The sequence below is a fragment of the Muntiacus reevesi genome, chromosome 20 (genome assembly GCF_963930625.1).
Source record: "Muntiacus reevesi chromosome 20, mMunRee1.1, whole genome shotgun sequence".
NCBI lineage: Eukaryota > Metazoa > Chordata > Mammalia > Artiodactyla > Cervidae > Muntiacus > Muntiacus reevesi.
The window spans coordinates 37,680,304-37,692,720 of record NC_089268.1 but is presented as its reverse complement, the minus strand read 5'-3'; the positions used below and the strand labels follow the sequence as shown (position 1 = coordinate 37,692,720).

The 12,417-nt window shown below is 35.2% G+C and overlaps 1 protein-coding gene across 4 annotated transcripts in view; it reads left to right on the top strand.

Annotated features, from left to right (window-relative positions):
• CDKAL1 (CDK5 regulatory subunit associated protein 1 like 1) overlaps positions 1-12,417 on the top strand; it is a 576,202-nt gene that overhangs the window by 426,313 nt on the left and 137,472 nt on the right. For all 4 annotated transcript variants that reach the window (XM_065912374.1, XM_065912378.1, XM_065912376.1 and 1 more), the window contains one exon: positions 8,481-8,661. In XM_065912374.1, coding sequence (XP_065768446.1) covers positions 8,481-8,661 — 181 coding nt within the window. The remainder of the gene's footprint in view (positions 1-8,480; positions 8,662-12,417) is intronic.

Genomic DNA, 12,417 nt, shown 5'->3' with positions numbered 1-12,417 from the left:
GCAACTGAACTAAAGTATAAAGTATAAGAAATTCTAAAATACTCTTAATACTAACAATTTCTGGCCTCAGCACAACCTGACAAATGTCCAAAAATATCTAACACAGGAATTACACTAGCACTGAGTTTGTTTCTGTAGTTAATTATGTTAAAACCTATTGCACAAATAAAAACTGGTCAATAGAAGTTGATAACTAAAAATAAAATTAAATAAGTAGAACTTAAAATATCTGAGCCAGGTTTCTACTTAGAACGTAACTTAACCAGCAGTTCTGTACACAATTTTCTATTTGGTAAGGTTAGCTCAAATATGTACATAAGTGTGATCAGTACCTAAGTGACACAGATAAGAGATAAGACTGACCCTTCCTTTGCCATATAGTGGAGTGGGTAGTTATTCCCTTCTAATACTGGAGTGGGTAGCCATTCCCTTCTCCAGGGGATCTTCCAGCCCAGGGATTGAACCCAGGTCTCCCTCATTGCAGGCAGATTCTTTCCCAGCTGAGCTACCAGGGAAGCCCAACAATACTGGAGTGGGTAGCCTATCCCTTCTTCAGCGGATCTTCCCGACCCAGGAGTCAAACTGGGGTCTGCTGCATTGCAGGCGGATTCTTTCCCAGCTGAGCTGCCAGGGAAGTCCTGCCATTTAGTGATTCTGTGGCTGTTGGCAGTGTCTTCTACCTTTCTGAATTTTATTTCGCTCATGTTACTTTCCTTTTCATAGGAACTAAATAGACTCTACCTTACATGGAGGTTATATTAAACAAGATATTTAAGTTCACATATTGCCTATTACTTAGTATCATATGATATATGATGGCTATTGTTAACAACTCTCTGACGGGATTAGAATAATACTGGTTAAAACGTCAGGTAGTATGTAGCATGTGCTATCCTAAAGCAGCTAGTATATGTACTGACTCATTAATCCTTTTATCTGTGAATACTTTCACTCTCCTCATTTTATAGAAATGGAAACTGAAGCATCCTAGTGCTAAATAAGTAACTTGCCCAAAAGCTTGCAGCTAGTTAGTAGCAGAGCCCCTCAGGGAAGATTCTTCTCCTAGTCACGCATGTTAAAAGATTAGGAATGGATTCCCAAGCCTTCTATTCTATCTTCGTCCTAGTGGCCCATTTTGGCTTTTCAGCCCTTAGCTAAATGTGTCAGGGATTTTTCTGTTTTCAGTCCAGGTCCTTTGAGAACTTTTTTGTAAATTTATGAAAGCAAATTTAAAGCTGCTGAAAATTTTTTTAACTTTATTTGAAGATGTCATACTGTTTCTCCCTAAATTTCCTCTTTCAGTATGAAGAGAATGACTCCTTGTTGTCATAAATCAGTAGTTGGGAAATAAGTTCAAGTTTTCTTCCTTCTAGTCCTTTGTGAAAGCAGACTCTGAACATAGCTCCCTTTTAACCTTAACTTTACCTTTTATTATCTTTGCCTTTTCTCCTCTATTTGACCGTATTTAACTCTTGGGCTATGCTCTGTCAGAGCGTGGCTAAGGACTTCTTAGAATAAAGTATATTATGGAGAATTCCATAACTGTCTATCTTCAGACAGATAATTTTTGCTTGGTTGTTATTTTTTCACTTTTAAGAGGGTTGTTGTGGGTATAATTTGGATGCCATCCAGTATGCACCCAATGTAAGTGTGTGTTTGAAGATTTTTAGTATATATATACGTTTGTGCAACCGTCATCACAACTCAGTTTTAGAATGCTTTCGTTATGACAAAGATTCTCTTAATGACTACTTGGAGTGAATCCCTGCTCCCAGCCCCAGGCAACCACTGATCTGTTTTCTGTCTAGAGTTTTGCTTCTTGAAGAAATTTCACACAAGTGGAAACAATAAGTAATCCTTTGCCTCCCTTCTTTTACTTAGGAATGTTTTCAAGGTTCATCCATGTTGGTGCATGTATCATTAATTGGTTCTCTTTTATTTGTAAATTTTCATTGTATGCATATCCATTTGTTTATTCATTCATCAGCTGATAGACATTTGGACTGTTTCCAGGTTGGAACCATTATGAAGAAAGCTACTGTAAAAATCTACATACAAGTCTTTGTGTGTGGACATATGTTTTAATTTCTCTTGGTGCATAACTAGAAATAGACTTTCCTAGTAACACTAAGTGTGTTTTTAGCTTTTAAACAATTGCCAAACCATTTTCCAAAGTGTGCCACTTTAAATTCCCACCTGCAATGGGTTAAGGGTTTAAGTTTCTCAATATGCACACTGATGTCTGCTGTTTTCCGATGTCTTTTCAGTATAGCCATTCTCCTGGGTATGTGTTATAGCCATTCTCCTGGGTATGTGTCATCTTACACGGTTTTACCTTGGGTTGTCCAGATTACTAATGATGCTGGACAATTTTTTATGCACTTTTTTATACTGTCTGTATCTCTTTAGTGAAGTGTTAAAAACCCTTTGCCCAGTGTTGTCTTCCTGTGTTGATGAGCCAAAAGAGTTCTTAATATACTTTGTGTACAAACTATGCAAATCTTTTTATCAGATATATGATTTGTAAAGCTCTTCCCAGTCTGTAGCTTCTCTTTTTTGTTTTCTTAACGGTGTGTTTTTCAATAAACCCGGTTTATCAGTTTATCCAGCTTTTTTTCATAGATTGTGCTTTTGGTATTGGTGTTATAGCTGATAGATCTTTGCCTTACTCAAGTCTCAAAAAGTTTCTTCTGGAAATTTAGTAATTCTAGCTCTTAGATTTATATCTATGATTCATATAGAAGTACTTTTTATGTATAATGCCAGATAAGGGTCTAATAAGTTTTTTTTTTTTTTTTTTTCCTTTTTTGGCATATGGTATGCAATTGCTCCAGCACCATTTACCAAAAACACTGTCTCTTGCCCTTGTTGAATTTCATTGGCTGTTTTGTTGAAAACTGTAAATTTATGGGTGTATTTTTGGACTCTCTGTGTTGTTTCTCTCACTGGTCTGTCCTTATACTGCTGTCAAGCTGTCTTGATTACTGTAGCTTTTGTAGTAGGTCTTTAAGTTGGGTTTATCCATTCCACTAACTTTGCTCCTTTTCAAAATTGTTTTGGCTATCTTAGGTCCTTTGCATTTTCATATAAATTTTAGAATCAGCTTGCTGATGTTTTCCATGGAGAAACATGCTGAAATATTTTGATGGTGGTTGCATTGAATCTTCCATCAATTTGAAGAGACCACCCATCTCAACAAGAGTAAAATCTTCCAATCCATGAAAATGATATTTTTCAGTTTATTTAACTATTCTTTAATATTGCAGCAAATTTTAAGAAACTCTCTGTAAGTTATCTGGTTTTTATGCTCAAATGTTTTCTTAAGTATTTTTATGCTAATGTGAATGAAATTCTTTTCTTAATTTAATTTTCTCATTATTCATTTAATATATAAAAATACAATTGATTTTTGTATGTTAATCTTTAGCATTAGTGAAGTCATTTTTTTCTAGTGGATTCATTAGATTCCTTGAATTTTCTACATATGAGATTATGTCACTTGCCCCCCAAAAAAACTTTTCCTTTTCAATCTATATGGTTTTAATTTCTTTCTCTTGCTTTCCTTCCCTGAATATATGTTCTGCTCCACTAAAATGCTGAATTGAAGAAGAATAGAATTCTTTGCCTTGTTGCTGTTCTTAATGGAACAGCATTTAGTATTCTACCAATAAATATGATAATAGCTCTAGACCTTTATCAGGTTGCAGTAGTTTCCTTCTGTTCTTTCTTTGCTGAGAATTTTTATCATGAATCGGGGTTGGTTTTGTAAACTGAGTTTTCTGCATGTACTAAGATCACCATGGGGTTTTTATCCTTTTTTCTTTTCATATGGCTTATTTTGTTAATATTTGCGTGTCATACCAACCCTTGCACTTCTGATTAAAAACATAGTCATGATATAGAATGCTTTCTATGTATTTCAGTACTTGGTTTGCTTATATTTTGTTAAGGATTTTTGTCTCTGAGTTCATGAGGATTATTGGTCTGAAAATATTAATATTTCCATCTCTTTCTCTGTTTTTTCATATAGGCTCCATTTGCTGGACTTGTAAAATGAGTTTATTTCTCATCTGTTTTTGAAATCATGTCTAGGAATTCCTGATTATCCAGTAGTTAGAACTCAATGCTCTTACTGTCATGGCTCCAGGTTTGATCCCTGGTCAGGAAACTAAAATATGGGATGCCAACTGGCCAGAAAAAAAAAAAAGAAAGAATCTCTGTAGAATTGGTTGTATTCCCTCTTAAATATAAAGTCATCTGGACTGGGTTGTTTTGTGTTGTTTTCTTTGACAATATTTTAACTTACAGGTTGGGTTTTTGTAGTAGATAAAAAGCTGTCCAGATTTTCCTGTCTTTTTCAGTCCATTTTTATAACTCGCATCTTTAAAAGAATTTGCCCATTTCATCTAAGTGTTTAGTTTCTTGACACAAAATTGTTTATAATACTCCCTTAGTGAAAGTGAAAGTTAGTGAAAGTTAAGTCACTCAGTCGTGTCTGACTCTTTGCGACCCCGTGGACTGTAACCCACCAGGCTCCTCCACCCATGGGATTCTCCAGGCAAGAATACCAGAGTGGATTGCCATTTCCTTCTCCAGGGGATCTTCCTGACCCAGGGATCGAACCCAGGTCTCCCGCATTGCAGGCAGATGCTTTAACCTCTGAACCACCAGGGTAGCCCATGATATTCCCTTAGTATCCTTTGAATAGCATCTATAGTGCTGTCTCCTTCATCATGCCTGAAGTTGGTTATTTGTGTTTTATCTTCTCAGTCTACTACTAGTTTAGTAATTTTATTATTTTTAAAGATACACCCTTACTTTAGTTGTTTTTTCTATTTTTTTGTTTCCTTCTATTACCTTTATTAGTTTATTTGTCTTACTTTGGGCTTCATTTGCTCCTTTTTAAACCTCTTAAGATGGAAGGTTAGATTATTATTTACCTCTTTCTAACACAGACATTTAAATTTTTTTTCCCATAAAGTTTAGCTTTATTTTATAGTATAATATACTTTGCTTATCTTTCTGTACAATAGGTGTCTATTTTATTTATTTATTTATTATTTATTTATTTATTTTTGTTAGTTGGAGGCTAATTACTTCACAACATTTCAGTGGGTTTTGTCATACATTGACATGAATCAGCCATAGAGTTACACGTATTCCCCACAGACATTTAAATTTATTAATTTCTTTCTAAGCAAGTACTCCTTTAGCTGCATCCCATATATTTAGATATGTTATATTTTTATTTTCATTCAGATTTTTTTTCTCTTTCTACTTCTAAGTTAGTGTTTCCTGAAAGTGTGGACTGATCGTCCTAAAATTAATCTCCATAAGATGAAAAAATAATTCTTTTAATCATGTATTTTGCTTATGCTTAATAATTTTAATAGGTCTGATCCTTTTTCTAATCCTTTTTACCACTTTGATAAATAGCATGTGTGTTAGTCTTACTTTTTTCACATGTGGAATTTGAAGCTCATAATTTATTGAGACCTAAAGAATGATATAGAATCATCCTTCTTATACTTTTGCTAATAAAACACCAAATTGCAAATGAAGATATTGAAGTGAATTAAAGCACCACATTTTTTGTAGCTTTTCAGATATAGTATGGAGTGTATATTTGTACATATTTTCAGTCAGTCTAAATAATAAGTATTTTAAAATATTTGGAGTTTTCTTAAATGCTGGCCTGCCTACTACATAGGTAGTATTCTCTTCACATGTCCCTGACTGATTTCTCAGAACTAATCATAAGATCAGAGCAGAGGCATAGTTGGAAACGTTCTCATTAATTCCATTCCCAAGTTATTTAATGAACCTTTTTGCAAGTGAATAACTAGTGTAAGTCGGGAAAAATACATCAAAATTTCTCTTATTTAAGCTAATTGAATATTTTCATCATTCTTTCAGAATTAATACTACTATGAAAATGTAAATACAGAAGGTCTTCTAGATTTTAAAAAGGCTTAACAGCGAGTAATTATATTTATTAGAATCACAGTTTCAATAAATTTGTGGAAATGGTCATTTAAAAATATTAGTATTTTAAAACTCATACCGTCTCAAAAAGCAGCATTTACTCACAATTAGCATTAAATATTTGCATTAATACTCTGTTTTACGCCCCTTAAAATTTCCTAACAGACTCTGAAATCATATGCAATTAATTTAGAATTTGGTCCACTTCAAACTTGTTTGATTTTTCTCATGTACTGAAGAGAATTATTTACTAAGCAATTAACAGTGTAAATATCAGATTTTTTTTTTTTTTTGGTTCACCTAAGGAGCCCAGTTATTTTGAAGAACCTAAGTAGAATGATTTGCATATACAAAATCAATGTATAGATGAGTTTCAACATTAAGGTGTAGTCTCTAGTTTGAAACATTTTATGGGTAGTCAGTTTATGTTGTTACATACTTTGAAACTTAAATTGCATTTACTTTTAAATACTAGCTTAGGTCTTTCACTAATTCATAGTGTCCTACCCTCACCTCTGTTATTGGTCAGCTTTTTTGTAGATTATCAAATGTATTTATGCATTGAACACCCTCTTCCTTAACATTTATGACAACTACTGTAAAGGTTTGTCTTTCCTTTTTGGCTATGGACTTGAAGGCCAAAGTAAGCAGGTGTTGCATCATACTGAACTGAATTACACGGGATCAAGAAGGATGCTGGGTGAGGGGGGGAGGAGCAGTAAGGTACTTTCCTTTGGGAATGCCCCACAGTCTAGTGCCAAGTTCATTCCAATTCATAGCCTAGGACAATAACCAATTGTCTTTGTCACTGCAGTGTTTCACAGGCAATTTCTCAGATTTTTTTTCCTCTAATTTCCTAGGGAGATGGACTCGTCTCTGTCACTTCTGCTGTGATCTATTACTTTTATTTTTAGTTGTGGATTTCTTTTGTTCAGAAGTAGTTTTATGTCAACTGTAAAAAAAACAATTGCTAATTGAAGTTATTGACATAATTTTATTTCACATGCTTTAGTAAGTCTAGAAAACCATCTTTTTATTTACAACTTACTATTAAAGCATATGTTTTTTATGATATTTTAAAATAATTTTTATAATTACCCTTAAAAGAAAAAATATTTTTATATCACAATAAAAATTAAAAAAAATTTTTTTCCAAATATGCTGTTTCATTTTTCTCTGCACATTTTGTCTCTTTTTCTGTCTAGCAGCACATAGAAAAGTTCCAGATGTTGGAACTTTTACTAATTAAAGTTCAGCCAAATTAATAGCTGGGTGAGACTAAGCAGAAAGCAAGAAACATTTTTAAAAATGAATTTGTCTTTCTTTCACACAATATTGTAGCATACTTATGGAGAAACTCAATAGCCAAAGAGAAATGACTGCCAAGAGGCTAACGTGAAATTTTTAAAACTTTCAAAATGAAATGAACACCCTAAAAACATAAAAAGTTAGGGGGGACCCATGTAAAAAAGTTTGCATCAGAGTAAATCTGGAAATCTCATCAGCATCTTGCCTAGTTTAAAAAAAAAAAAAAAGAACAGCACAACATTCTGATGGCTAATACTTTTTATTTTGGAGTACTATGCACAGCCACACTATTGGTCAGTTGTGTGGATTAAGATGTTCAGAGGTGCTAAGACAATAACAACAAAATTTCCCTGCCACGCTTTTTGATGAAGCTTTTGAAAGAATACTCCAGCAGAGTTAAGGAGAACAGAATAGTCAAGTATTAGGAAGACATAGGATCCAGGAAAAAAAGGTGATTGAAAAGACCAAGGAACTATATTCAAGAATGAGAGCTGGTCCATTATGAAAGCAACTCATGCTTGAAGAAAGTTAGGAATGGCATTTCCAGAGAGAAAAATGGAACCGGTGAATTATATGGTACTTTGAAAATTTAGAAAATAATATTGGATTTTGACAGAACTGATGAATCTGGAAAACATTTAATTAAGTATATAGAATAGTAAACATTTTTTTAAAAATTAGGCAGTTATTAATTCTACAAAAAATTAAATGTGCAAAAGAAACCCTATTGATAATATACCAGTTGACTGTAGAGTGAACAATATCTTAGCAATTATACCAATGGAAATACCATTAATGCTGTTAATTTAGCTAAAAGTTGAGCACTGATTATGTTGGGAAGAGAAGGATAAAGTAGTTTAAAGAGCTAAATCCTTGTTGAAGTCAACAAATGCTACCTAACAATCAGTAAATCTAGAAATAGCAGAATAAGCATCAGTATTAAAATGTAAAAGAAAAGACAAACATCTGAATTATTAAAAAAAAAATAGGTACTTTGGGGGAATGGTAGGGGGCCATGTTTTTTATAAAATTTTACTATTTAGAGAATTTTAAAACTCTTTGCAAACGTACCTTTCCTAAAAATAAAATTTACTTTTTAAAGGAATAATGGTATTTAAAATGTCAAGGAAGTAGAATAATTATGGATTGTAGTCAACTTTGTACATTTTTATCTCATTATTTTCTAGAGTTCCTGGAATAACTATTGCTACAGATATCATCTGTGGTTTTCCTGGAGAAACAGACCAAGATTTTCAAGAAACAGTGAAACTTGTTGAAGAGTACAAATTTCCAAGTCTCTTTATTAACCAGTTTTACCCAAGACCAGGAACTCCTGCTGCAAAAATGGAACAAGTTCCAGCACAAGTGGTAAGACACTTTTCTTGTAAGATATTAAATTTAGCCAGTAGCTATAACAATGCAGCTGTGTTGCCTACCTTCACACAGCCAGCTCATGGTTTGACCCTTAAGTTACAAATTATGGAGTGTTTGTTCCCAGTTGGGGTCAGGGGCAGGGAGACCTTAGTACACTAAATGACCGTAGGCGACTAAAATGTTACCTTTTTTTTTTTTCCCCTCTTGGGGAATGAGGGTCAGATAACACTGGGAAAAATTTTTTTTTAATTTATATTTGGTACTAACTATATTTACAAGATAAGTCCTTGGATGTTTGAAAATAAGGCAAAATTTAAATATCTGTGAGTGAAGGAGGCTTCCCTGCTTCATAAGAGCTGCTGTTCATAATGTGTTGCTTACTGGGAGTCCCCTGGTTTTTCTCCCTTTCCATAGGATAGATTTGATGCTGTCTTTCTATTTTGGGTGTGGTATTGCTTTCACAATGAACCTCAATTTCATCCTTACATGTTCATTGATATGTTAGAATAAGATGACATGAAATAAATGTGAAAGAGCTTGAGATCCAGGAAAGGCAAACTGTTTCCCAGAATGCCCCAGAAATTAATAGCCTCACACAACTTCTCACACACTAGGCCAATTTCAGTTAAATTCATTGGCTCATGATGAAAAAATATTAGTAAGCCTTAAGAGGAAGTAGAATTTTTTCAATGAAAATTTTCTGCTTTGTTCCTGATAACTAAAACAAATTGTGTGCTACCATTAATTTTTCATAAACATAAAAAGAAATCAAATGAACCTTGCTTTTTGTATCTAAATTATAATTTTTATTGACACATAATATGCATACCACAAAATTACCTCCTTCCAGCATGTGGGTTTTTGAATTTTGATGAATGCATTCACTACTGTAACTGCACCTACCATCAAAATATGGAACAGTTCCATCAGATCCCCTCAAATTCCCTTTTACTTTTTTGTAGTCATCTACTCTCTCCATCCCCAGCTCCTGGCAACTACTGTTCTATTGTCCTTAAATAGTTTAATTCATTCTTTTTTAAATTTCTTAAATTAAAAAAAAGGTTTTGAACTATGAAATACATGCAGAAAAGTGTGTTTCTAGATGTTTTCTGTTCGCCTCTTTTCTGGTTTCCTGCTGTTTGTGGTAGCGAGGAGCAAGGTGAACAGCAGCGGCATGTTTGGTCCCTACGGAAGTAAAGCTGCTGTCCACCCATGGGGCTGCTGGAAATGCAGGCTCTGAAGCCCCACCCCACCGCAGACCTCCCCGGTCAGTCGTCCTCTCCAAGTGATTTGTGTGCACATTAAAACTGTGGTCTTGGAGAAGACTCTTGAGAGTCCTTTGGACGGCAAGGAGATCCAACCAGTCAATCCTAAAGGAAGTCAGTCCTGAATATTCTTTGGAAAGACTGATGCTGAAGCTGAAACTCCAATACTTTGGCCACCTGATGCCAAGAACTGACTTATTGGAAAAGACCCTGATGCTGGGAAAGATTGAGGGCGGGAGGAGAAGGGGATGACGGAGGATGAGATGGTTGGATGGCATCACTGATGCAATGGACATGAATTTGAGTAAACGTCAGGAGTTGGTGATGGACAGGGAAGCCTGGCGTGTTGCAGTCCATACAGTCCCTAAGAGATACGCCTGAGCGGCTTAATTGAACTGATCCTAGTTTACCATTACTTTACTCTACACATGGACATCACCAGATGGTCAACACCGAAATCAGATTGATTATATTCTGTGCAGCCAAAGATGGAGAAGCTCTATACAGTCAGCAAAAACAAGACCAGGAGTGGACTGTGGCTCAGATCACGAACTCCTTATTGCCAAATTCAGACTTAAACTGAAGAAAGTAGGGAAAACCACTAGACCATTCAGGTATGGCCTAAATCAAATCCCTTATGACTATACAGTAGAAGTAGGAAATAGATTTAAGGGACTAGATCTGATAGACAGAGAGCCTGATGAACTATGGACAGAGGTTCGTGACATTGTACAGGAGACAGGGATCAAGACCATCCCCAAGGGAAAGAAATGCAAAAAGGCAAAATGGTTGTCTGAGGAGGCCTTACAAATAGCTGTGAAAAGAAGAGAAGTGAAAAGCAAAGGAGGAAAAGAAAGATATTCCCGCTTGAATGCAGAGTTCCAAAGAATAGCCAGGAGAGATAAGAAAACCTTCCTCAGCGATCAATGCAAAGAAAGAGAGGAAAACAACAGAATGGGAAAGACTAGAGATCTCTTCAATAAAATTAGAGATATCAAGGGAACAAAGATGGCAAAGATGGGTTCAATAAAGGACTGAAATGGTATGGACCTAACAGAAGCAGAAGATATTAAGAAGAGGTGGCAAGAATACATAGAAGAACTATACAAAAAAGATCTTCATGACCCAGATAATCACAATGGTGTGATCACTGACCTAGAGCCAGACATCCTGGAATGTGAAGTCAAGTGTGCCTTAGAAAGCATCACTACGAACAAAGCTAGTGGAGGTGATGGAATTCCAGTTGAGCTATTTCACATCCTGAAAGATGATGCTGTTAAAGTGCTGCACTCAATATGCCAGCAAATTTGGAAAACTCAGCTGTGGCCACAGGCCTGGAAAAGGTCAGTTTTCATTCCAATCCCTAAGAAAGGCAATGCCAAAGAATGCTCAAACTACCGCACAATTGCACTCATCTCACACGCTAGTAAAGTAATGCTCAAAATTCTCCAAGCCAGGCTTCAGCAATACGTGAATTTCAAATCACTAGTGTGATATCACTCAACATGAAATTGGAAAGAGAAACACATAATCATCTCTTGTGAACTGGTAAAAAGCCTGAGCAAACAAAAATTCTGTGGTGGTTACCAGGGCCTTTTCTTTATGGCAGGTTTTCAACTTTTAATTTTTGTCTCTGCAAGCTCATGAAAACCCTTAAGGCTCTGCATAGTTACTCAGCCTCCTAGCTTTTACTTGACTTCTCAGGCTCCCATCCACTGCTTACAAGTTGATAAATACCCAGAGGGGAAAAGTAGATTCAATATTGAGCTTTTCTCTAGGATTTTAATTCCTTAGGTTCTCACTGCCTTGATAGCTTTTTGATGTTGAAACAGTACATATTATAAATTTTATTCACCTTTTCTAACTTTTGTTGGCAAGATCACTGGTCTGATACAAGCTGGTTTGCCTTAGCCAGAAGCAGAACTCTGCATAAAATCAGCTTTCAGATGCTTTTAATTTTGTTCTTTCATCTTTTACACATAACCCCTTAACATCTTCCTTACATTATTAGACTTCAGTCATCCAGCCCAGGCATAGCAGAACCTTTTTTTTTTTTTAATGACTTTATATATTTTAGAGTAGTTTTAGATTCAAAGCAAAATTGAGTAGAAGGGACATAGAGTTCCATATAGGCTGCCACATACACATGCAGCTTCTCCAGATACCAGCATCGCACGCCAGAGTGGTATGTTGGCTACATCATTATCACCCAAAGTCAGGAGCTTATATTTCATTTCACTCCACATTCTGTGGGTTTGGAGAAATGTGTACAGACATGTAACTACCATTATAGTATCGTACAAAATAGTTTGATCTTCTGTACAAATCCTCTGTGCTCTCCCTTTTCATTGTTCCCCCTGCCCCTCAATACTACTGATTATTTTTACTGTCTTCATAATTCTGCCTTTTTGACTGTCATGTAGTCGGGATCCTAGAGTATTGTAGCCTTTTCAGATTGCCTTATTTCACTTAGTAATACGCAGTT